Source organism: Mytilus trossulus, chromosome 9, assembly GCF_036588685.1.
Source record: "Mytilus trossulus isolate FHL-02 chromosome 9, PNRI_Mtr1.1.1.hap1, whole genome shotgun sequence".
NCBI lineage: Eukaryota > Metazoa > Mollusca > Bivalvia > Mytilida > Mytilidae > Mytilus > Mytilus trossulus.
Genome location: NC_086381.1, coordinates 7,643,521 through 7,670,483, shown reverse-complemented (window position 1 = coordinate 7,670,483; position 26,963 = coordinate 7,643,521). Strand labels below are relative to the sequence as shown.

The following is a 26,963-nucleotide window of genomic DNA, read 5'->3' as shown; positions in this document are numbered from 1 at the left end:
GTCCGTAACATCATATCAATAATTATATATATAGATTCCACAACTGCAACACGTGTGTTACGATATTTCTCTACTCGAGACAGTTAGATTAAAATATTGTTATAAGCGCGATGTTTGCCGAGCTTTTTGTGTGATTAAAAATGAACTGTTGAGAGTGAGGAAATTCCGTTTATTTTCGATGCAAATAGTGAATCAATATTAAAGCCAAATATGCAATCTTTAATGACCTGACAACATTATCGTTACTACATCCCATCTTAATTAGTCTTTTTAAAGGTTTTGTTAGCTTTTGGTGTGAATGCCGACATTATTTGTGCTTAATGTTACGAATATTACCATAACGATTTGAATGTCAAATTCCTGAACTTATAAGATGCCTGCATGTTGAATTATTTTTTCGAATTATGTCCTTATACATGAACCGATGAAAAAATTTAATTTTTTTTTTGTGATAAAGAAAACATTGTATTATAAATTTTGAGTAATACACAAATTTCTCTTATCAAAATCTAATACGTTGTTACATACACGAGCGATTAATACAAGTTGAAATATATAAGCACCATAAGATCATGAAGATGGTTGCAAGGGAACATCACCATCTAAAAATGGATAATTAACGATAGGAAATGAAAAATCAGCTCTTTAATCATAAATTTTAGTATCGAGTATATTTACTGTTTGGTCACAAGTATACCCAAAGTTTCATAACAAATTGGTATTATACACATAATGTTTTCATTTTACGATTCGCATTAAACAATTACTGTTCAATGGAAGTAAAATTGTTGCTCATGTTGGAGCAATCTGATTTTTATGAACATGCACGAGCGTAAAGTATTGATTGCAATATACTCAATAGTTATCAAAGGTACCAGGATTATAATTTAATACACCAGACGCGTTTCGTCTACATAAGACTCATCAGTGACGTTCAGATAAAAAAAGTTGTAAAGTCAAGTAAAACCATACGGTGGGAAGCCAATATGGTACCGCTGAGAAATGGGAAGTTAACAATTAGAAAGTTGCAGTTATCACGTTTGTCATAGATTGTCTCAATCGTCCATATGTGTCAATATATTGGAAATACAACTCGTCTAAACATCAACCATATATATAAGTACAACAAAATAATTACGTGATGCGTTTGTCTGTATGCATCTCTTCCTGTCGTTCTCCTTGCTTCATCTTACACTTCACGGAAAGAGTTTTTTAAATTCGTTTGAAATACACGACATAAAGAAATGTTTTATTTAATCTTTTCATAATGTCGAATTCCAAGTCACACAAACTATCACGAAAGAGAAACAATAAGTCGTAATTGTTCAATCACAAGAGCCAAAACAATTTTGAAACCTTTCGAAGTTGGCATTTCATTTTTTCATCGAATATATATATTAGTTACGTATCAGCCTATTTGTCAATGACGTTTTGACAAACAATGTTCTTTTATAATTTTACCATTAATTATCAGCAATCAACTGTAACTGAGTTTAAGGATATGCAATATAATGAAATTCTATACGACTGTCATTTACCCACAAAACCTATGTTTTAAAAAAGGTGGACAAAACAGTTTGTCTATAGAATGTCAACTTGATAAATTTGACAAAATAGTTTTATTAATACTGTTATATGGATTAGAAATATTGGGTTTTGAAAATATAGATGTACTTGAACGTGAACATGTTCAATTTTGTAAAATGATTTTACATTTTACAGAGTTTACTCCAAATTTCTTAATGTATGCAGAACTTGGCAGATACCCCATGTCTGTAAAACTTCGAATGATTAATTTCTGGAGTAGACTTCTTGATTGAAAAGAAAGTAAATTTTTTGTTGTATTATGTAAGCCTGTATTTTTATCTTATAATGCTAACGGAGTAGAAACTAAATGCATATCTTATATTAAAAATATATTTGATAGTTGTGGTATGTCCAATATATGGAAAGCACAGTTTGCTGATAAATGGGTGTCAAAATATATGGAGCAAAAACTCAAAGATCAATTTCAAAAAGAATGCTTTGCTTTTGTTGCAGAATCACCTAAATCTGAAAAAATATTTTTTTCTATCTGTTTTACCATTCAAATTTATTTATTCAACATTATACAAATATAGATGTGATAATCACCACTTGACGAGTGAGTCTGGAAATTAAGTGGCATTGTTTACCGAGAGAAGACAGAATTTGCCGTCTCTGTGACTCAAACGACATTGGTGACAAGTACCTTTATATAATGAATTGAGGATCGTCAAGTTGGAAAGAAAGGCCTTTTTACCTAAATACTGTTGGTCAAACCCTAATATCAATTAATGTGATCAACTGTTTAACTCATCAAATATTGTAATATTAGAAAAACTATTTTATGAGAAATAAAATGTTCGTATTCGTCACCATGGTCATGCAAGTGAGAGTTTTAGCTTGTTATAAAACCAGGTTTAATTCATCATAAGGATATCCCGGTACCAAGTGCATAAAGTCAGAAATATGAAACCTATTTTCCATTCGTTCGAAAACATATGTATTTCATTATTTATGTATGTAATTGAAAATAAAAAATAAAATTAAGTTGTAAAATGTTTTTTTATTTTTCAAAGAAATACCTTACATATAGATGAGTCATTTAAATAGATGTTAGATTAAAAAATCAGTGAATTTGTAAACCTAAAAAAGTGTCACATTAAATTGATGAAAGATAATAATAAAACAAACTTATCGACTATGTGGAACGCATCTATCCCATCGAACTAGAGATAAAGGATACTTCAGATACAGTTAAGTCGGCATCATATATTGACTTACATCTAGAAATTGAAAATGAGGGTCGGTTGAAAACAAAACTTTACGACAAAAGAGATGATTTCAGCTTTCCAATTGTGAACTTTCCATTTCTAAGTAGCAACATTCCAGCAGCACCTGCATACGGGGTATATATCTCCCAATTGATACGATATTCCCGTGCTGGCATTTCCTATCATGATTTTCTTGATAGAGGGTTGCTGCTCACAAGGAAGCTATTAAACCAAGAGTTCCAAATGGTGAAGTTGAAATCTTCCGTTCGTAAATTTTACGGACGCCATCACGAGTTGGTTGTTGACTGTTATGGAATAATCGTTTCACAAATGATATCGGATATGTTCCTTACGTCGTCACTTCCCTTTTATGAATGTGACCTACCGAATTAGATTATTTACCGGATTTGTGATGACATAAGCAAAACGACGGATGCCACATGTGGAGCAGGATCTGCTTACCCTTCCGGAGCACCTGAGATCACCTCTAGTTTTCGGTGGGGATCGTGTTGTTTATTTTTTAGTTTTTTATGTTGTGTCATGTGTACCATTGTTTTTCTGTTTGGTTTTTTTTCATTTTTAGCCATGGCTAGTAGTTTGACTGTCCCTTTGGTATCTTTTATCAATCTTGCACGGTTTCCATGTACAACAAAGGCAACAAAACCTATTAGTTTTTCCACAAGCAGGGGATGAAATCAATATGGAGAGTACTTGGGCACGTACTTCCAAGGTGACCAATGATTAATAACATACATCAACACAGTTGGGTGTATCATAATCTCCAGTACTCAAAATAATCTTATACACTATAGAAACAGAAGATATAATTTACTAGTATGATAAAGGTACATTTTACTCCTCTTCTGGTCTTTTTTTCAAACTTAACACAATTAACGCAATAATTGACGGCTCAATGTATCCACTGGTACACAGTATACTTCCAGCCAAGAGCTATTTTACACAAGGTTCCTGGCTTTACTCAAAGGTGTATGTCACAACTACATTTTCAGCCTATCACTATTTCCATGGACTATGAGGTCGTCCTCTAACATGCAGCACATTATGTATTCTCTTACATCAACATGATCAACGTAAATCACTGTTTTTCCTTTACACACAATTCATCTTGAGAAAAGCACAAGGAGCAGGAATTCATGTTATATTCAAGAAAGACAACAACACTCATCAACTAATAAGCCGTGTCGCTGTCCTTCCAAGTGAAACTACTGCTGAGGTCAATGTGTGGTTTAATGCCCGAACCGACATAGATCAGATTGATACTAACACCCACTACACGCTTTACAGATAATGTGACACAAGACTTATTGGACAAAGAATGACAAAGGGCTTATGGATAGGGACAATATCCATGGAGCCACTACAGTGCAATTTAGTGATAAATAGACTTTCATTGATAGATTAATATACAGTATAAAATTGAGAATGGAAATGGGGAATGTGTCAAAGAGAAAACAACCCGACCATAGAAAAAAACAACAACAGAAGGTCACTAACAGGTCTTCAATGTAGCGAGAAATGTCCGCACCCAGAGGCGTCCTTCAGCTGGCCCCTAAACAAATATATACTAGTTCAGTGATAATGAGCGCCATACTAATTTCCAAATTGTACACAAGAAACTAAAATTTAAATAATACAAGACTAACAAAGGGCAGAGGCTCCTGACTTGGGACAGACGCAATAATGCGGCGGGGTTAAACTTGTTTGTGAGATCTCAACCCTCCCCCTATACCTCTAGCCAATGTAGAAAAGTAAACGCATAACAATACGCACATTAAAATTCAGTTCAAGAGAAGTCCGAGTCTGATGTCAGAAGATGTAACCAAAGGAAATAAACAAGATGGCAATAATACATAAATAACAACAGACTACTAGCAGTTAACTGACATGCCAGCTGCAGCATTTAATTAAACTGACTGAAAGATTATGATTTCATTATATGTGCATCAGGCACAATCCTTCCCGTTAAAGGTTTAGTATCATACCCTCATAACATATATGAGAAGAACATAACCCGTGTTATGCCAACAACTGGTTTTTGAATAAATGTGTATAGTTCCGATGCAACGACCCTATAAGTGAATCAATATTAACGCCAAAATATGCAATCTTTAATAACCTAACAACAGTATCGTAACTATATCCCTTCTCAATAGTCTATTCTAGGGTTTTGTTAGTTTCTGAGGTGAATACTGACACCTTTGTGCTTTATAAAGAATGTTTCCATAAAAAATGGATGTGAAATACATGTTCAGCAAGACCAACCAGTGCAAGTTCCGAATTTTGAAGGAGAACAGGATGGTAGACACATTAGAGAGCATATCGCAAGAGTTTTCTTCAACTGAAATACATGTTTAATACACAAGAGTCTTTATTTTTTCATCCAATATAAAATTGTGATAAATAATACAAGTTATGTTTTCTCAAAATACATGCATTCGAGATGTTTTCTACCTCAGGCATAAATTACCTTAGCTGTATTTGGCAAAACTTTTAGGAATTTTGGTCCTCAATGCTCTTCAACTTCGTACTTTATTTGGCCTTTTTAATTTTTTTTAATTCGAGCGTCACTGATGAGTCTTTAGTAGACGAAACGCGAGTCTGGCGTATACTAAATTTGGTCCTGGTATCTATGATGAGCTTATTGGCACTACGAAGTGTCGGTCGTCACGCTTTTTTAACACCATCTCATTGTCAACTGTAAACTGAATGACATTTTACCCCAAGGCTTGATTAAGGTATACATTTAAGGTCATTCTTTAGATTTTTTTCACTTTGTCACAAAGTGGGTCTTCCATAGACTGTTGGGTGTGTAAATACGCCAGTTGGAAAGGGGATGTATAATCTGATTGCGTTGTATGGATATATAGTGTAACGCCATGCATATTACAAAATCCTGTGAGGGGTCTGATTATAGTTATTGTACTCTTTGTAAATTTGTTCTCATCATGAACATGCATGAAATATTTGCCACTGGATGTAAAGCAAACGATAAGAATGAATATAAACATACCAAATAAATGCATAGCCAGAATTAAAACAAGAGTACACACGCTGAAATATCTATAGCCTTCTTTACTAATCATTGATATTGATCATTGATAGTATGTGGATAGTCCTTAATATCGAATAGAATAGAATAGAATATTTTTATTTCCCAAATTACAGGGCCCTTAAAGGGCATAAAATCAGACACAATTGATTTACATAATAAAGCTATATTACAACTGCCATATAAACTTAACATTACCCAAGAAGACTAAACATCGACGAATGAACCATGAAAACGAGATCAAAGTCAAATGACACCTGTCAGTCGTACATGTAGACCTTACAGTCCTTCCATACACCCAATGTACTAGAACTATTGCTGATAGTATCTGAGATATGGACTTGACCACCAAAACTTAACCTTGTTCACTGATTCATAAAATGAGGTCGAGGTCAAGTGAAAACTGTGTGGCAAACAATTGTTAATTAATAAGAAAAATAAATATTTTAATTCATTAAAAGTTGAGAAAATGTTAATGGTGTATTCTCCTTGTCTTGTTTCATTAATTCCAGCAACTCTATTTGGAGGTCTAGTTTCCTCATTTCTTTTGTCTGTTTTGCCATTTCACCCTTCAAATACAGTACCTGAAATAAAAATGATACATGTACATCCATATGTATATTTTAACATATATCTTTATATGTGTCTGTATACCTTAAAACTCTTGTGGAATTTACAGAAGTATTGCATGAAATTGAGATTTCCAGATAAAGTGTATGACCTGTTGGACCTTTGCTTAGGCCAGCAGCTTGAAGACCATAAATTCAAATTATTTATATTAGAAGATTTTCATAAAAATGTTGATTAAGTGTACTTTGAGATCGATACACGGTCTCACATCATTGCCTATACCAGTGGTAGATCCTGAACTGTTTGTAAGCGGGTAATGACTGACCACAAAGGGGAGGGGATCGACCGGGTCCCTAGCCCCTTCGATCTGCATCTGTTCGATACAAACTAATCGATGGGGACCTAAAAAGTCAACTTTTTTAGTGTTGATAATTGATTTTTATCTTTTCATTTTCCAGAGTAATGACAGTCTTGAAACTAACACCAATTTAAGCCATTCATTATAAGACAATAATACGTTAATCGTTTTTTTTATTATTCTGGATTATTTCTAAAATAAATGCAAATGTGAAATTTTACCTGAAGCCCATAAACATCATCAGCAGTTGCTTTCCTCTTCTTTGGATTTTCTGTTTTCTTTGCTGTTAGAGTCCCCAGCTCAACTACTGCAGCTGCTGGGCGTGGCACCTGAATATTTACAGCCGGTAGAAGCGGTAGTAGTGGTACTGGCTGAAGAATGGATTCAGATCCAGATTGGGAAAGTGGTTGGCTTGGAGGGGTATCAAACAGGTCCTGGGAATTACTTGCACTCTCCTCTGGCAATGCTGCTGAGTTGTCATCTAGAAAATATAATAAGGAGATTGTTATTTTTATAATTAGCATGATGATGAATAGACGTGCGTCTATTGTTAAATTTTCTTACTTACAGAGAGTTTTTTTTGTCAGACATTCTTTCTTTGCTTTCATTGACCTAGCCTGACAAACCATATGCACCAATGACAACCAAAACGAGACGGCTAGTAACAAAACTATATCAGAAGACAACCTTCTGTTCAATTGTAAAGCAGTATTGCACCATTTTAAATAATTTTCTAGCAAATCTATTGGGTATCGAATCTTTGGTCAATTATCATCAAGGATTAGAGGGCACCTGCCAATGCTGGATTTAAATTCGTTATCTTACTCGCTGTTAAAAAAAAATTGTTTACATAGTAATGTAAAGAATTTTTTTTTGACAGTGAGTGAGACTGCGAAATTAATGCCAATGCTGGATTTAAATTCTCAATCTCACTCGCTGTCAAAAAAAATAATGATAAATGACTAAATGAAAATTGCTGGCCCATCTATATTTTACAGTGTTGAGATTGCGCCCCCTTCGGTATATTTGACAAAATAAAAAGGACCTATTCCAGTGGCACTTCTGTGTATACATTTCTCACTGTATAACCCTCCCCCTTTTTATCCACATTTTTTTCACTCATATCCCACCAAGTTTAACACCAACTATATATATTTATTTTCCAAATCTTGAACGACCAACAAAAGATGATTATTAAAATTGTTAAAATCTAGGCCTTTACGAGCGTATGCCACGATCGAATTTAAGGTACGGGTTAGCCAGGGTCCGAGAAACATCGTCCTGTCGGCTACAAATCAAAAGGAAATAACAGCAAGGAGGTTCTTTCCGGATAAACGAAAATTTGAACTGAACATGTTTTGTTCCTAACTATCATTACAATATTGTCAAATGACAATATTTGAAATCATCCAGCGCTAGAAAAATGTGTGTCATGAGGTAATAAGGCTCAAAAACAAATATGTTCATTAGCATGCTGAGCGTCTATCAAGGTTAATATTTAGGACGTAAATACTAGAATGCAGACGACATAAATAATTGACCAAATGAATTGAAATACTTATTATTCACTGAGTAAAACTGAATATAGCCGAATGCCAATTAAATACTAAGCTTACACGTTATTAAAGATTAATAAATCAGCTAAATACCTGTCAAATGTTGATGTCATAATACAAATAATCGGCGATTTTTTTTTTGAACACAAAGTTTCATGAAATCGGAGAGAATAATTAATAGCATTAAAAGATTTATTATTTTTACATATTCACAAAAGAGTATAAATTAGTTACTGATACATACCAAGTACACTTTCAACTCCTTCAAGACCTTTGAAAGAAGCTGAGTCTTTACAAAGGTCTATTGTTCTTTCAATGGCCAGACTCAGTTTTTTGGGCTGTGGACCACCACCAGTAGCCCCATACCCGTAGCCAGGGGGGGTTCGGGGGGTTCGGACGAACCCCCCTTGAAAACTATTAAGCACTGTTAAAGTCGATGTTCTGTTCGAATTGTGACTGTTAAAGTCGAGTTTGTGAGTCAAACGAACCCCCCTTTGGAAATTCCTGGCTACGGGCCTGAGCCCTCTGCTCTTTGTTACGGTTGTTAAACACCTTCTTAGCCTCCTTCTTGGTGTTAGCCCACTTGTCTTTGCAGTCTTTGGGAGACCTGTTGGCAACACCCAAAGCACTGACCAAGATGGAAATCCTGCTCCAGACAGCAGTCTTTCTGGAATTGGTTATACCATCCCCAAACTTTTCATTAATAACTTTGTAATTCTTTTGCACTTGGTCTTGAATTACATTTACTTCTTCTTGGGTGAAGTTAGGTTTTCTGTCCCTTTGTGTTTTAGCAGAAGACTTGTCAGCCATGTTGAAGTAAATATTAACAAACCAATGCATTGTGGGTAAAGAAGATAATCTCTAAACTTTAGTTAAATATTTAACGAGTGGTTAAATTATTTAACGTCAACGTTAACTAACGACAGCGTTAAACCAAGTTGAACAACACTATTTTAACCATGGGTTAAGTAACGATACGTTAGAGTATTTAACGACACGTTAAATTTAACGCTTACGTTAAGTTAACGACAAGTTGAACAACCGGGCCCTGAACGTTAAAGAATAAAATTGAGAATGGAAATGGGGAATGTGTCAAAGAGACAACAACCCGACCAAAATAAAAAACAACAGCAGAAGGTCACCAACAGGTCTTCAATGTAGCGAGAAATTCCCGCACCCGGAGGCGTCCTTCAGCTGTCCCCTAAACAAATATATACTAGTTCAGTGATAATGAACGACATACTAATTTCCAAATTGTACACAAGAAACTAATATAAAAATAATACAAGACTAACAAAGGCCAGAGGCTCCTGACTTGGGACAGGCGCAAAAATGCGGCGGGGTTAAACATGTTTGTGAGATCTCAACCCTCCACCTATACCTCTAACCAATGTAGAAAAATAAACGCATAACAATACGCACATTAAAATTCAGTCTGCATGTTTAGCTATATTTACGAATGATGTCCTTATACCGATGATAAAATTTAGTAAATGTTTTGACTAGCTTGTCATTTTGAAAACCCTGGTGTAATAATTGTTCAGTAAAACATACATTTCTCTCGTTAAAATCTAAAACATTGTTACATACACGAGCAAATCGTACAATTTGAGATATCTAAACACCGTAAGATGGTAACAAGGGATCGTCACCATCTAAAAATGGATAATTAACAATAGGAAATGAAAAATCATCTTTTTTATCATAAATTTTAGTATTAAGCTTTCCGTTAGTGATATAGATATCAAGATCGTGGAAAGGGCAGTGGTCATTATTAGTTTTAGCTTTTTTTAAAGTAAGTTCAACAGGATAAATTTCTTTAGTAAACATACTGAAGTCGTCATTATTAAGAGCCAAAATATCATCCAAATATCTAAAAGTATTATTAAATTTGTTTATCAGATGTTGTTTCGATGGGTCTTCGCTTACTTTTGTCTTAAATTGTAACTCATGGAAATACAAAAACAGGTCCGCAATAAGTGGCGCACATTAAGTCCCCATTGGAATTCCGATAACCTGACGATATACGGAATCCCAAAAGCGAACAGAAATGTTGTCTAGTAAAAATTCAAGGTCATATATAGTATCAAAGCATGTCCAATTGACATAGTTTTTTTGTTTATTGCTACTAAAAAATGACCTAAAAGAGTTTGAACATGTCTAAATGTTATGTGTGTGTTACAATGTGTAATTAGTTTGTTTAATATTATAGTGTTTCTTAAATCAACGGTTGAATCTATGGTATACAAGAAATAATTTACTACGTTTGTTTCCATTTCGTTCATTAAAAAAATAGATTAAAATCAGAAAATTCATACACATACTATGTCATTTGTGTATGAATTGTGTAATTTTATGATACAAAATTAATATTTCACCGACTAAAAAAATACTTATCAATTAAAAGTTGACGAAGCAATGCGTTTACCGCATAACCATTAGTTTGCACAAGTGTTTCTCCTATTCCTATTCCTACATAAAACTTAACCATTATAGAATAAATTGAGGATCTTTTAACATGTTTAAGTTGGAAAGAAAGAAATTTTTACCTAAGCACTAGTACTGTTGGTCAAACTCTAATATCAATAAATGTTATCAACTGTTTAACTCATCCAATATTGTTATATTAGAAAAACTATCTTATGAGAAATAAAGTATTCGTATTCGTCACCATGGTCATGCAAGTGATAGTTTTAGCTTGGTATAAAACCAAGTTTAATTCATCATAAGGAAATCCCGTTACCAAGTGCATGAAGTCAGAAATATGAAACCTATTTTCCATTCGTTCGACTTCCTCTTATTCCCTCTTTTTAAAAATCGATAGTCCTTCTATTCTCACATGCAAATAACAATAAACGTTTTGATAAGTAATGGTTATACCATATAATTCTAAGTTTGCACAAGTTTTTCTCCTATTCCTATTTCTACATAAAACTTAAACTTAACCGATCTCTTAACCAGATTTACAAAAAGGGGGTAGGAAGAATGAACCCTTTTCGTTTTGATTTTCCTTGGATTGCATTATTTTAGTTATTTTATAATTTGTCTGTCTGAATAAAAAATCAGTTATTTGAATTAAACTTAAACAAGATATTTGAAATTTATAGCATATTGCATGAATAGTATTAATATATTTTTTGTGTAAGTTGAAAGAAGAAAGAATTCACAATTGAACTCGTCAATAAATAGAGATTTACGGGTGGGTCTTTTCACCACCGAACACCACCGCACACCACCGAACACCACCGAACACCCCAAAAAATGCTAATCACTATGAAAAACTGTGAAATTGTACAATAATACGATGAAATAGATTAAATAACGCATAATATCATCATTTATTTTTATTTTTATGAGGATCTATCAATGTGAAAGTCGATAATCTATATATAAAGAAAAACGTTTCCGGATTCATCACTACTTTCCGGATTACATTCTATTGATTCTACATATTCTTTAAGAACCAAATAGTTCTTATTAATCTTTTTTTTTATGTCATTGTGTGTACTGTATTGTGAAAATAATTGATGTTTTAATGTTTATGCCCTTTGGGAAATAAAATTTATTCTTTTTCTACATTCTGTGTGTATATATTACTTTTATTTTGTGTATATCTTACTATCCTTTTTTGTTTGGTATCGATTTCTTTTTTCTGTTAAAATTCTTACTAAGAAATACAAGTAACAAATATTTTCATATAATTATTTATTACATCAATGACTATATATACATGATTTACATAATTTACAACATAAATAAAGCAGAGTGGTTATCGTTTTTGGGTTCTCTCGTTTACTGGCCGTTTTCTTTGGCAAGGTTTCTTGGCAATGTTTTTGGCCTTGTTTACAACAGAATATTTCCCATCGGAGGAACTTATCATGGTTATTTTTCTTTTTCTTTTCTTGTCTAGGAGAAAATTTTCAAAAATTGTCAATTTTTCTTGCTCTGTTTTACATCTCCAAATTTGGTCACTGATCTTGTAATGTGTTTCACTGAATATTAATGCATAGTCTCCGTGGTCATGAAGACATCCTCTGAGGTGTACAAACTGTACCAGCACACAGTCATAAAGTTTTTTGATTAACTCTGGAGTAGACTGGGGTTTCCACTTAATTGCAACCTTAAAAACATGGTTAATACTTTCCGCATTATTGTTTGTCCACAGTTTCTCGGATTTGTCTTTATTCTTTCTCCTTGGTTCATTTACAAATGTTTTAATACGCGGTTTCAAATTTTCTGTGAAGTATTTGGTTAGCTTTGGATATTGTTCTATTTGGTCCTTGAATTCAGTTGATTTATCTTCAAATTCTATGGTATTATTAGCATTAACTACCCCGTCTTTCCCAAAAATGCTGTCCATGATATGATTCCTTTCTTTTACCTCAACACCAATCTTATTTTGGAGATAATGTTTCAAATTGTCTTTCAAATGTTTTGTGCACAAAAGTCTAGTTGCTGATGGGAATGCATCTCTGATTGCATTGGTCATCGCCTTTTCGTCATCAGAGCCGAAGACTAGTTCCTCTGGGATTCTTAGCTCCAGGCTGTTTATTTTGAACTCTGATGCCAGATGGGAGAAAAATGAAAAGTAAGTTTTGTAGGATGCATCGTCGATGATAATTATGTTTATTGTGTTAATCTATCACTTATCATGATTGATCACAATTAACAATAAAGAATTTGCATATTGAATTTACAAAGCCTGACACGCGTCAGTGATAACAGATTAAACAAATTTAAGCCAGATACTAAAAATTAATGTATCAAGTAATTTAAGTAATAAAGATTGAAACATAAAATTACAAAATAAATGAGAAATGATATTCATAAATAAATACATGTGCTATATAAAGATTAATTAACAAAGATTGACACGCGTAGTTGTAAAATAAATTAAGCCGATTAATCAAATTAACAAAGTTAACCATCAAAAGTTTAAAAGAAAAATTCAGCAATTTAACATTTTTTTTAGATTAAAAAATTAAATTACCAAATTAAGACGAAGTAAGCCAGACGAATAAGAGTAGGTTGATCCTACTTCTTCTCTCAAACAAGTCAAACAACAGAACGTAGAACTGCTGGATGTTACCAAGAAATTGATGTCTTGTAAAGATAACTGTTGACAGTCATAGTGGTACCACGAATTGCAAGAGTCACACTGTACTGAGTTCTTGGTGCAATTCTGTCTGCAGTCACCACAGGGCCAGAAAACCGACCTTTTTAGGTACGAAATTTTAATTTCAATTTCTTTTGACAGCGTGATTGAGTTATATAAGCCACCTGTTCTTTTCAACTTATAAAATAGACCTCGTTAGTGGGTTGTTGATGTTTATAATTGTGTAATTATTCTTAATAATGATCATAACATATATACTATTGTTTATCAGTGAGCAGTTGAAAACATTTTCCAAAAAAAAAATGAATTAAACAAAACTTATATTGAATGAATACTTTATTTGCATAAAACATATACATTTCAAATATCTTTATTCACAAAAGTCTTAACAACTATAGGCATACAACATATACACTACACAAAGTAAACATAGAAACGATATAACTGCACAATTACAAGAGTCTACACAAGCAGTATATTATAGAATTGTTAAGTAAGAATTACATTTTGAAAAATATTTCGATATCTTAACTCTCCAAGAAGGTATTATTGAAATGATAGAAAATGTCATCTTTGTAATCTTGGTAGCATTGGAGACGAATTGCATTATCTGCTAGAATGTACATTTGAAAATTATCATACTATTTGGCTCGTGTTAACGTTAATACACTAAAAATTGGAAACGGATGAGCAAACTAAACAAAAAGTCAGATTAAAACAGACTTTATAAGCTTATAGAGTGTATAAATAAACATGTGGGTCCTCCTGGCTAAAATGTATATTATTTTGAAACCCATGTATTATATAATTATATATTATGATTTGTAAATAGATGCATATTCTTGTACATATTTTGCACTCTCTCTATGTAACTATGTATCTGCAATGGTTATGAGAATAAATATATTAAAGCAATAATTGAATAAATTAGATTCGTGCTTATCTATAAACTCTTTTCAAAAAAAAAAATAATATCATAATTAGTAATCAGTTCAAGTATCCTCTATCTCTGGCATCGGTGGGATTTGGATATTTGTCTCTTTTCTTAGTATTGGTAAAACTTTTTCATAGAAAATGACAGAATGAAGAAAAATATATGAGGTGTCCATAACGGTGGTTTGTGAAGTTGTGTTTGATGTAGGTATTAATATCTTAGATATCTTTATATATTAGAGTTAGGTCAAATTTATAACTATACAAGCAAGGATTTGTATAGTAGCAAACTATATTATATATTTATTGTATAAAATCACTGTTTTTCTTAGTGGTTGGCATTTTTTAGGGTGTTCGGTGGTGTTCGGTGGTGTGCGGTGGTGTTCGGTGGTGAAAAGACCAACCGGAGATTTACTTCCTTGTTTATATGTATACATGTTGTGGTAAATTGTCGTCAACGACCAAGTAAGTAGATACTACAAATGATAAATGAAGAGTACTCTCAGCTGAAGAATTTCATTGCCATCATTCTAGAAACATTTCCTGTTCACAACCCACCATTGATTGTAAACATTATGAAACAATACTACTATACTGTTGAGTTCAAGTCGTCATTTTGTATATTTACATTGACAACGTGACGTGTGTGATGCGGTATATACCATCCTATTATCGATTAGTAAATGTTTTAAGATATGCCTGGATTTTGGTTTGCAATGTTTTGACAAAAATTAATATAATGAAACGTTTATTTTTAAGGTTTTGTAATCTATAATTACAACTTGCATGCATTTTCGATCGATATCAGTTTATACAGAGACGTATATATGTCTCTGGTTTATATAAGCTAAAGGCAGTGATATAAGTAGTGCAACCACACTTATTAAGCTGGATAAGTTTTCTGCGCCTTATTGCAGAGTATGACAGGTGTTCGCGCTGCATTTTAATTATTTTGATGAGTTTCAATAGTTGCATGAAGGTCTGACTTTCTGGAGAACATGACTTTATATCCAATTTCGACAGAATGTTCCTCAATCGATAGTCCGCAGTGTTTTGTTTGTTTGCCTCATTATTTTTCTGTCTCTTTTTTTATATAATGTTTGACTGAGTTTTCTTCCAGTATTTATAAGAACTTTCGTATAGTTGATTATCAGTGATATTGTTTGCCTAAAATTAGTGGAGAGTAAAAGTTTTTTTACCCTGGAGAAGAATCCCAATTTGAAAAAAAAAATGGCTTAAAATATTTCCAAAAAGACAACTTTTTTCCCCAAACAATGCAATCTCATTAGTAATTGTGCATGAATACAAACTGAAAAACACTTATTTGAAAAATGTCATGCCTCAAATGACTATATGTGCAGATTTGAGGGTCTATTTATGCATTATCGCTGACAAAATGGGGTCTTCTTATCTTAAAGCAGGGTTTGACTCTTGAAAGTGGGTCTGTAAATTAAAGTTTCAGTCAAATTCATGGTATATTTTTTCAATAAAAAAGGGTAGAGGTAGTTTTGAAAAATTATAAAAAGTGGTCTTACTGGATCTACTCCTTTCCTTGAACTAAAAATTATGAGAGAATGTACTATTTACAGTTATTACATTTCATCAAGTTTTTCTTAACCAAAACAAAAAGATGTTTTGTTCATCTGTAACGGTAAAGGAAGTTATCACTTGTTACTTTTCATTTTCAATTCAATAACTTTGAGACCTTTTAAGGACCAGACTTTATGTAATTGTAATTGTAATCGTTAATCAGCTGTAATTGATTTCAATTTTCGAAGTAATCATTGTAATCATTTATTAGCAAACATCCGATCGTATGTAATTTAATTTAATCAGTTACCCTTTCAAAATACCCTGTAATACTGATTACTATATGATAACATTCTGATTACAATTGGGAAAAAAACAGAACTATGATTATGGTTAATAAATGAATATTTTGTTATTCAAATTCAATACATGTTAAACATGATGGTGTTCATTTATTCACAATTGAAAGATGTACATAAGTTAATTTGATAACTGTTATATTCAAGTAATACTTTTCTTTACACCTTGAAATATAATGTTTAAAATTTGTTTATATAGTGATTTTTGTCATTGACAGAAAGAAGACCAATTAAGGTTTGTTTTTATAGTTATGAGCAATTGTGTATAGATGTAGGGCAATCAGACTTGTGAAAATTATCTAACTGGCACAACATGAATTAAAATGGACAAATACACAAATTTTGGAATGTATTTGGTCTGGACATATTTAACTTCCAGAAACTGAATCTTTGAAATACAAATGAAGTGTGGAAGAGGTCAGAAGACCAACACGAAACTCTTTATAAATCTTTATTCAATTAAGGTCAAAATAATTCAGAGATCAATGATGATAAAGTGAAATTGGTCATAACCAATGACACAATGTTCATATACATGTACATCAAGTTGTAAAATTTTGTAGTTTCTTAAATAGATGAAATTTGAAGTTATTATTTTATAACATATCAAACAAAATCATTTCTCAAATATGCTATAGATGTAATAAACGTTGAAAGCTGAAAATAATCAGACCCATCCCTGTTAAGGAAATATACCTGTTAGAATCAGTACCGTGTGACAATCAAGAAGAAATATTTCTTTCAAACATCACAAATGTCTTAGGCTGGTAAAACAGATCAGTGTCAGCATCTTCGTCAAATTATTACCTTTGATTTCGACAACGAACTGAAGATGGGTACTTTCGTGGAAATTTCAATTCAAATCATTGATACACATATAATCTTCCTAAGAAATTGAATAAAGTTATTAGTGAAAAAGTTTTACAATTATTTCAAACTTATTGTATAAAATACTACTGTATGAATATCTAAATAGATATTATATTTCATAATATATCATTTGAAGGTAGAAGGTATTTACAATAAAAAGAGATTTACTTCCTTGTTGTGGCACATCACCTAGAGACGATCAATTAGCAATTTTACCTAACCATATCGGGAAATAGGTATTTAGTCGGATCTTAACACGTACGTGTGATTTGTTTAAACCGGTTTTCGATAAAAAAAAAAAATATACGAAGAAATGTCAAAATGTTTAGGACTTAATTAAATCCGTATTTCGGTAAGATTGTGCAAGCATACGATTTTTATTGCGTCTTACACTTTGAGAAGCGAATAATCTGTAACTACTTTATTAAAATATTCTGTAAAAACGTTAATTTTGAGCTATGAAAGTCAAGTGGCTCGAGAAGTTTTCTGAGTTTTAAAAAAGTGCAAAAAAATATTTTTACAGTGGGTTAGCTTTCATTAGTCTTCACTATCTATAGATTAACAACTTTTGGTTATATTTATAATTCAGAATCATCATTGAACGTGGAGCGCGATTGCGCAGTTAATTAGTTATATGGATGTGCCATTTGTATGATGAGTGACATTCCGTGGTATTATGTGCCAATAGACCACTTTCGAGTTCATCCGTCACCGGAAAAAACTCGTCAATTATACGCGCCTTTATCATCGTCATTTGTGCGTTTAGGGGCGTCGTCACTTCCTTCCAATGTTGAGCGAGTGGTTGGAAAACTATAATTCTATAGTGTACGAATTATTCGGCAAATTGAATTCTCAAAATTGACAATCAACACTGCTGTCATTAGGGAAATGTCAGTAAGTACCTACAGAGCAACCATTATTTCTAGTTTATCCTGCACAAAGACGATCACTAAGACGCTTGATGAACGTAAATAGTGCAGGGAAACAGGCGAGCCCCTCTATCTGGTAAATGACGTCATAAAGGCGTGTATAATTGACGAGTTTTTGCCGGTGACGGATGAACTCGAAAGTGGTCTATTCGAAAAAGTTATACGAGAATTGTCTCCCCTTAACAGGTTCATTTTTTTTATAATTATGTTTAGGTTTCTGATATAATTTTGAATAATTACAAAATGAATCAATGCAATATATTTCAGTTTTTGTTATTGATGTATCAAAACAATTGATGTACGAATATAATTTCGTAAATTTGAAACGTTTAAACATTTTACATACCAATTTAAAGAACTTTTTTATTTTTTTTTAAATAGACTTTGAATAAGTATATGCATGAAATCACTTCCCTTCATGATAGATTGATTGAGAAATGAGCCAGAGTTATCTATTTGTAATCACAGAGAGGGACTAGGAAGCAAATTTTGATTGCAGCTAATTCATTGTTAAAACAATGATCCACTATAAACGAATGTTATTTTATACAAATATAAGGACTTAGTTAGATAAATCTACAAATTTTATTTGAAATTATGAATTTTTATTGCAATAGATTAATATGCTAGATCAAGTAATATCATTTAGGGTTTAAAATTGGTCTTTAACAGGTGCGAATTTCGACAATTAATGTAAGTAGCAAATGTTATTTAAAGTAAAAAGACACTCTGGGTCTTAGTTTAAGAATTTCATCACATGAATTATGTATTGTTTGTTTTGTGTAAGCAACCATCGATTGTGTTCAGTGAAAACCAATCGTATTATTGTTGTGTTTATTGTTTATTTTAGTCGTCGTATCGTATATATTCATTGACTACGAAAGAAGTCCAGTGATGTGGCACTTAGTCACTGATTAATGGCTTAACGGCATTTTTTTTGTGTCAGTACTCTAATTGGAAAAAATACATAATAAAACTATGTTGTGCTATATTTCTTGCTTAATTTAAGTCTAAACTATCATTGTTATTCCTTTGTATAGCATCTAATGTAGTGCAACAAGATACAATGAAGCAGTTTTATTATAACCACGCATACATTTGTTCGTGCCTATATTTATTTTAAATGGGTTATTGTTGCTTCATTTTATGTTGATAATATTTCATTTGCAAGGTATATTTTAATTGTCTTGTCTATACTTTGGTAATGTGGTACGTATAAGACACATCTACCAGTAAAAGAATAACCGCATATATTTACATATAGCCTTTTGTTAATTTATAAAGGTGTCGTAATTATAGACGGCGGTGTAGTTTTGTTATCATCTTTTGTACCTACATGCATGTCAAAACACATTTCCAGGGGCACAGCTAAAGGGAAACGGTACTATTTATTCTGTCATAGGCGACAATACTAACATTTTCTAAATTTACCACTTTTTATAATAAAAACCTGGATAAAACAGTTGTGTGTGGTGTTAGTACTTTATTATTCTATTTTAAAAATTGAAGCCAAATAGTATCATGACCAATTTCCAACGGAGCTGGTTTATGTTATACATGCCCACCGTCATTTTACACCAAATTTATGAAATTTTGGAAGCCTTTTCGAATAATTCTCTAGAAAATATTTCAATAGGTTTTAAAATTCATATTATAAATTTACATACTGCAGTTATTCATAGATAAATAAAACATATATTGTACCCTTACATCCAATCACAGCGCTCTTAATTTGACTTCCTACGCCCTGTCTTGGGTACACAAAAGGCCAACCTTATGCTAGGAAAATATAATACTACCGTTTTCCCTAGAAAGAAACGATGTGGAAGCAATTTATTTGGGATCCTATTATGCAGAAAAATGGTTTTTTTCTGTTTTCGGTCATAGGACGGTCAAAAGCGGAGCTATATGTAGATAAAAATTTATGAATGTAAAACTATTGATAAATCTTATGAATATAGTTATACATAAACAACACATATTTGTGATACAGAATTTACTCAAAATTGTCCAAAATCTGCTCTTCGAGTATGGGCAGAAACAAACTTCTCTATTACTTTGTCAACATTCACACTGAAATCCCGATGACTATGCAGTAACGCTAGTAAATGTCGTTGTTCGTTGTTGATCGTACATTTGTTTTCAATTACATACGTAGTACCGTGACTGATCGATCTCAGGGCCATCATGGCATGGTAGTACTCGCGAGATGTTATAAACCAGCGGACTTGTTCGGCATTGAGCGAACTCCAAATTGAATTCGTCAAAATTACATGCCAGAGGTCAGTTTCGTATGTCTCAGACAGTATTGAGATTTGTTCGTTTGTGATATTTCCTACAACACGATAAGGCAGATACAGCGCAAAGAAGCGATTTTCTGTGAACTTGACGCGACTCCACTCTCAAGTTCCCTTATCATGTGGTCTATGAACGCAAAAAAAAATTAGACTTTCCAATACTGTTTTGGCGTGGTTGCAGCACGGATGCAGGGTGATTGGCTCCGGTAGTCTCAGTGTCAGCCACATCGCCTCGGCATATTTTCAACGATATCGAAGGGTTCTGATAATTCTAATGTCGATTGGTACATCTCATTCCAAACTGCAAACTGATGAACTGTACACTGTAAAATGTGCCCCAAAACTACATATCTTAGACTGAGTATTACAAATTCAAATATTGTAAAAGATACAAGTTACCTTCCCATATTGTCATAATCTCCCCAAAAAAAATTATTTTGAAATCAAATGTCGTTATTTAATGATATTTCATCAATTAAAAAATGACACATAGGTGTTTCCTTTTAACATTCAATAAAATCAATTTATTTTGCCATTTCTTTTTTGCATGCCGAATCAATGTACACGCAACTTCGGAACTACGATCTTCTCTGCATGAACAGCTTCATCAACACTTGTATATAGGTTGTCAAACTAATGTCCAGTATAGGCGGAAAAGACACCAACACTAACAGTCTTCACACATTAAACAAATAGCATAATCATAATGGTCTTTGATAAAACATGCATCACGCTGTCTGATTCCGATTGACCAACTCATCTCTCTTCTGTTTGGTTTTTTTTGTGAAAACGACGTGGATGCACGTGCTGTCGTGCCTCCGGGTAGCTACGCCCCTGCTAAATGATTTCTGAGTTTTGTAAATATGCTAGGAATGAGATCCTCAGGACCAAATTCGAAAAAGTAACTCCGATGAAAATTTAATTTAGATTGGATACAATTCTCTTTAAAAACATTTTAGAGTGCGTGAAATCTGTGAGTATGCTATATCATGTGATTTGGTTTAACTATCTGTTTATCAAATACTTATTTTGTTGTTTTTTCTGTTTTACTGGCGTATATTCTTGTATTATTTTAGTTTTTCCATCAATAATGGAGATGGCCAAACGAAGAAAATCAGAACATGAAAATGACGAAGAAAGATCACTAAATACATCATTATCAGCGTTTCGTTTCCCAGATTTAAACATCAAAGTTAACAATGAAAATCTTTATGTGAACAGAGACCAGCTTATGGAAGAATCGCCAGTTTTCAGGACAATGCTGACCGGAAATTTTAAGGAGAAGGACGCTCGTGAGATTGAACTTCCTGATAAAGATCCAGCAACATTTGCTCTCTTTCTAAGACACACATTACCTGGTTTCGATGGATTGATTTTGTCAGGTATAAATTCATATAATAACATAAAAATTATAGTAAATAATAAAATAGTACTGTAGTTAATTTAAATAAATTTATTGATCATTCTTTCCCCCAAAAATTATAAGTGATCAGAAATGTAACAGATAGATTGTTGAGGCTTTCGAACGCGCACACTATTTATCAGCGTCATTTTTTTTGACTAAGCGTCCGGATGATGAGAAAATCTGACATGGCTCCATTTGGGTCATGTGTTCTCAAGGTAAATGTTCAACAATTCAAACGAAAAAACAAGGAACCTGTAACAAACCATGAAGAAAACATTAACAGTCTGCAACTACTGAATAACAGGCTCTTCACTTTTGACATTCAAATAAATAATTTGGATGGGTTATACATGTCTGAGAACTGGAAACTTAGACAGCGTTATCATTCAAACATATGAACAAACTGTAGAAATTAGTCAAATGGTTTTACTCATTTAACAACAACAAAACTTATGTTAAACAAAAGACAAAAAGAACCAATATAAGAGAAATCTCAGTCACTGAAAGTTAGTTGAATGAAAAACACAATTACTTAAGAACTATATTACACCTATCTACAGCCAAGCTTAGCGAAAGGTCACAGATATAATCAGTCAAACAAACTTTATTAGATTAACTCTTTAAGGAACGATCGTTTTTATTGGTCAATTAAAACTTTCGACCTCACACCTGCGAAAAAAGAACACAGTTACTATAACGTTGAATGAACTGATCAATATTCAAGTAGCTGGTCAAGGTCGTTTAAAGCTTCCATCGTGGTATTTGCGTACATGATTGTGTTCTTGATTATGCAATCACAATTCTAGCTTTTATAAATGTGCATGTGAAATTCATTGGTTTTATAATTTTCTGCAACTGATAGTAAAATTTGAAACTTCAAAATCTAAACAGTTTTTACATTGATGTGTCCTGTGGATCAAGGGACGACATCAAAAGTTCAATGAAAAATTTTAAAAAAATCAATCTACATATTTTTTCATTGACTCTCCCCTTCCAAGTTTCTTATTCTGTCTTTTCTTTCACTCAATGGACTCGACGAATTAGAGTTGTACTTAAAAAATAATAACGTACTTTTCTACAAGCACTTTTCATATTCTTTGACACGTTTTAGGTATTCGACATAGGATAATGATTTTTTTTCTGATTCCGTTTACTTGAGAGAAATAAATCCCGAAATTGTAAGTAAATTCATAACATGTTACCAACCGTGCTTTGTTTAAAAAAACGGAGATGTCAAACCATGGCACCGGGGAATTAAATATAGTTTATAAACTCCAGCTATATACTTCATGAGGTTTTGCTATTCTCGGTGGAAAATAAGTAAAATCACAAAAATACTGGACTTAGAAGAAAATCAATTCGGAAATTCCATAATCACATGGCAAAATCAAAAAATCAAACGCATCAAAAACGACTGGACAAAAACTGTCATTTTTCCTGACTTTGTACAGGCATTTTTAAATGCAGAAAATGGTGGATTAAACCTGGTTCTAAAGCGCTAACGCTCTCACTTAAATGACAGTCTCATCAAATTCCGTTATATTTACATTGATGCGTTAAATAAATAGACACAATACAAACGTAAATTGTATATTGTAAATATGTTAACGTAAATAGAAATAATAGGTTTTTTTAAAAGTGTTTATTTATGCATGTAGTCATCCTTAATTTCTTGATATTTTGTTTATCAGTTTATCAGACATGTTTCGTTGTGTATTTCATTTTAAATACGAATACATACTACATGTACTTTAGCGAATAGTTCAATAATGTTATCCTCTATCCTTAAAGTATAAAATTAAAAAATAAATGTTCGTCCATTTATAATCGAAAACAGTACATTTATATTTAAACAAAGAAGATGTGGTATGCTTGCCCTTCTGATCCCTTCTGTCCGGTGGGCGTGTGTTGTTTTACGGATGTGTTCTTAAAAAGTGACAAATCTTAACTGCGGGATAATACCTAGCTTGTATACTATAAATACATATATAAAAGAAGATATGGTATGATTGCCAATGAGACAACTCTCCACAAGAGACCAAAATAACATAGAAATTAACAACTATAGATCACCGTACGGCTTTCAACAAAAAGCAAAGCCCATACCGCAAAGTCAGTAATAAAAGGCTTCGAAATGACAATGTAAAACAATTCAAACGAGAATTGTTCCTTATAAACTACGACATTTCTCACAAGTATTAATTGATTAATTTGTTCAACACATGCAAAAGAAATAATCTTCGCCTATGTAATTTTTCAATTTATTGCAACAACATACCTTCACTGAATTCATTCAGGTTCACAAATGATACGATTAAAATTATTTTGTTTCTATTTTGGGGAACAATTTCCTGCGTTTATTGCACGCTTAGCTACTGTGTTTTTTAATAGCATGAAAAAATAAAAGAGGAATGTCAGTGCAACCAATCATTAATTATTGTAATGAATCAGTATTATGAGATACTTATTATAAGTGACTACGACATTGTTAGGATTATAACCTAACGTCAGTATAAAAATTAAAAGTGGTTTATATATTCATCCGTATAAAAGCGGCATATGCATTTTATTTTATCCCTATATTTCTCGTTATGCGGTACACGTTAATTGAGATGCTGCTGCATGCATAAAGAACTTAGAATATTACTTAATACAAAATATCAGTATAATATTTCAACCCCACTTTTTGAAGTTTACAACATATTTATTTCGCTGTGCACGAAACTGATACTCCTGTAACTACTAGTTATTATATAACTCGAACCCACATAAAACAACTAAGCTAATTAGTTCTTATGTTACAAAAATATGATTCAGAATCGAAAAGGACGTAAATTTGCGATATTGCGAGGCACTTCAAACTTGTGTTTCAATGCTCGAGCATAACGTATATTATATAACTCGAATTGCGATATTTAAATACAAAAAATTAGAGAAGAGGTTATGTGACTGCTGAGAAATGGGAAATTGATAATCGGGAAGTTAAAATCCTCCTATTTATCATAGATTTTAGTGTAAAGTCGTGTATCTGCGTCAATATTGAAAAATAGAACATGGAACGAACAAGTCCTTCTCATAAACATCTTTACTTTCCTTCAATCCGAACCGTAATATAAATTATCCTTAGCACACCCCTTATTTTATATATATTACTTGTTTTACAGCAGTAACAGCTCGTAGCATTTTACCGTTGGCACATGAATACCAGACGGATACATCATTGGTAAAAATCGACAAGGTATTAGCAGCATGCACTGCTGAAAATGAATACAAATCCGTAGACAAGTTAGTGGATGATATTCTAGAAGCTGAACTCTACTCTCTTTCGAAATATTTAACAGCTTGTATTGCAAATGCAAGCGTATTCTCTCCCACGGCGTTTCAAAGAACTGGTAGGTTTGACAAGATATCAAGTGATACAAAAGCAAACATTTTCATAATGAGATGTGCAGCCATGGACAAGATGGAATCAAAGATCAGCAATTGTATGAAAGTTTTAGAAAACGTTAGTTATTGTAATTGTAGGGAAAAATGTGACAACAAAAAAAAAGTTGAAAATGCAAAAAACATACTCAGATAAATGTACTACTACACGGCAGCATTGATGAGATTCATGAAACGAGTAATTGTTATTATTTGTTAATTAATTCATTACATTATCTTATGACATTAAAGTAATGTACTATTGAGCCATGTTTTCCAACAAATTTAGTTGTTTTGTTTGATTATTTTTTTCTTCTCAATAACATTCTGATGACTTCAATTTCATTCATGGTTTATGGAACATTGAAAAAATACAAAAAAAAACACTAAGTATAGCTTAAATATTATTCATATTTCATTGTCAATAAATTTGATTTTATTTAATAATGCAATAAAAGGCGAGTGAATTTTTCTTCTTAAAAAAACGTGTAGTTAACGACTTAATGCACAAAAATAACATATGGCTATAGTTTACATCACCAGAAAAAATATTTTCTGTATTGAGTTACCAAATGTGCAATATTATAAGAAAATTGGGATACTTACAAAATTCTTTTAAAATGACAAAAATGCACTACAAGTACAATATTTCTGAAGGTATCAATCTTTATATGCCAAAAATAAAATGAAAACATCAATTATAGATAATTGGATTTTTCGTCATATTTAAGTGCAATTAGTATACTATTGGTCAAGGAATAGATTTCAAATGAAGCTTTAGATGTTGCCCTATACACACCATTAGCTGCATACAGGGATCATTTTATCTTTATTTTTTATATAACACATGGATAGCATTTAATATTTGAACGACTTTATTAACTTAAAATGTGAAATAAAAGTGTTTAAAGAATATATCAGGTATATGCAGTAAAAATATGTTGTTTTTTTTTTAATTTCTAAAGTGTAAGACATGTTGAAAACTTCATTCTTGTGCAATAATCTAATGAATATTGTTTGCACCACGTGCCTTATCATAGCATTTTTTTTATGTTAGTATATTATAACGAATATGCAAATATAATACCATGCTGACTGATGTACTAAAGTTTTAACCTTTTTACATATTACGTCTCTTTTGTTTACACGTTATTGTTAGTACCCCTAATGCAGTTATTTTCGTGTGTTACACAAGAAAAAAAAAATGAAAACTAAAAAACCAGGTTGAATCCACCAGTATCAAGTCATTTTAATATGACAGGTATTATTCATTCAATTGCGTTTGAAGTGTATAAGCTTAAGCTTTTGTCATCAAATTATGAACCTTCCTCGTTGAATTTTCCATAAAGTTCGGAATGGTGTTATTCTTTGAATTTGTGTTAACCGTTGAAGAATATAAATATAGAACTGTGTTATCGGTATTTTCTAACCATGTCGGTTTTTCTTTAAATCAAAATGTTTAATAGCAAATGCCTCATGTGCATAAAGTTGTTCTACACTAAAAATCATATAAAAGAACTAGCTCATAAATCATCTTATCTTTCACATTCGTATAGAAAATAAAAATAGAATTCAAACCATAAACGACAAGACACAACACAATCTTCAACCAATTTACAAAAGCCACATCATAACTAAATACATGCATTGTGGATGTATGAATTTACGTATACTTCAAATGCAAATTCACACTCCAAAAACAGTCTTATTCAGGAAAAGGCGATGTAAATGATTGACCACATGCTAAGACGT

General features: G+C 32.2%; 1 protein-coding gene across 3 annotated transcripts; it reads left to right on the top strand.

The window, feature by feature from the left end:
- The first annotated feature begins 12,966 nt into the window (after window positions 1-12,966).
- LOC134685053 (BTB and MATH domain-containing protein 38-like) lies at window positions 12,967-25,472 on the top strand. Of its 3 annotated transcripts, XM_063544436.1 has the most exons (5): window positions 12,967-13,573; window positions 14,748-14,863; window positions 16,506-16,522; window positions 21,460-21,765; window positions 24,953-25,472. In XM_063544436.1, the coding sequence occupies exons 4-5, from the start codon at window positions 21,474-21,476 to the stop codon at window positions 25,366-25,368; spliced, it is 708 nt and encodes a 235-aa protein (XP_063400506.1). In that variant the 5' UTR covers window positions 12,967-13,573; window positions 14,748-14,863; window positions 16,506-16,522; window positions 21,460-21,473; the 3' UTR covers window positions 25,369-25,472. The 3 variants fall into 3 exon arrangements, with proteins under 3 accessions (XP_063400506.1, XP_063400507.1, XP_063400505.1); XM_063544437.1 differs by lacking the exons at window positions 12,967-13,573; window positions 14,748-14,863; window positions 16,506-16,522 and adding an exon at window positions 17,319-17,415; XM_063544435.1 differs by lacking the exons at window positions 12,967-13,573; window positions 14,748-14,863; window positions 16,506-16,522 and having other exon boundaries at window positions 21,001-21,765.
- Window positions 25,473-26,963: the final 1,491 nt, after the last annotated feature.

Coding starts and splice junctions, on each gene's coding strand:
- LOC134685053 (XM_063544435.1), top strand. CDS start 21,363: ATGCTATATCATGTGATTTGGTTTAACTATCTGTTTATCAAATACTTA. Junction 21,766..24,952: donor CGATGGATTGATTTTGTCAG/GTATAAATTCAT, acceptor CTTGTTTTACAG/CAGTAACAGCTCGTAGCATT.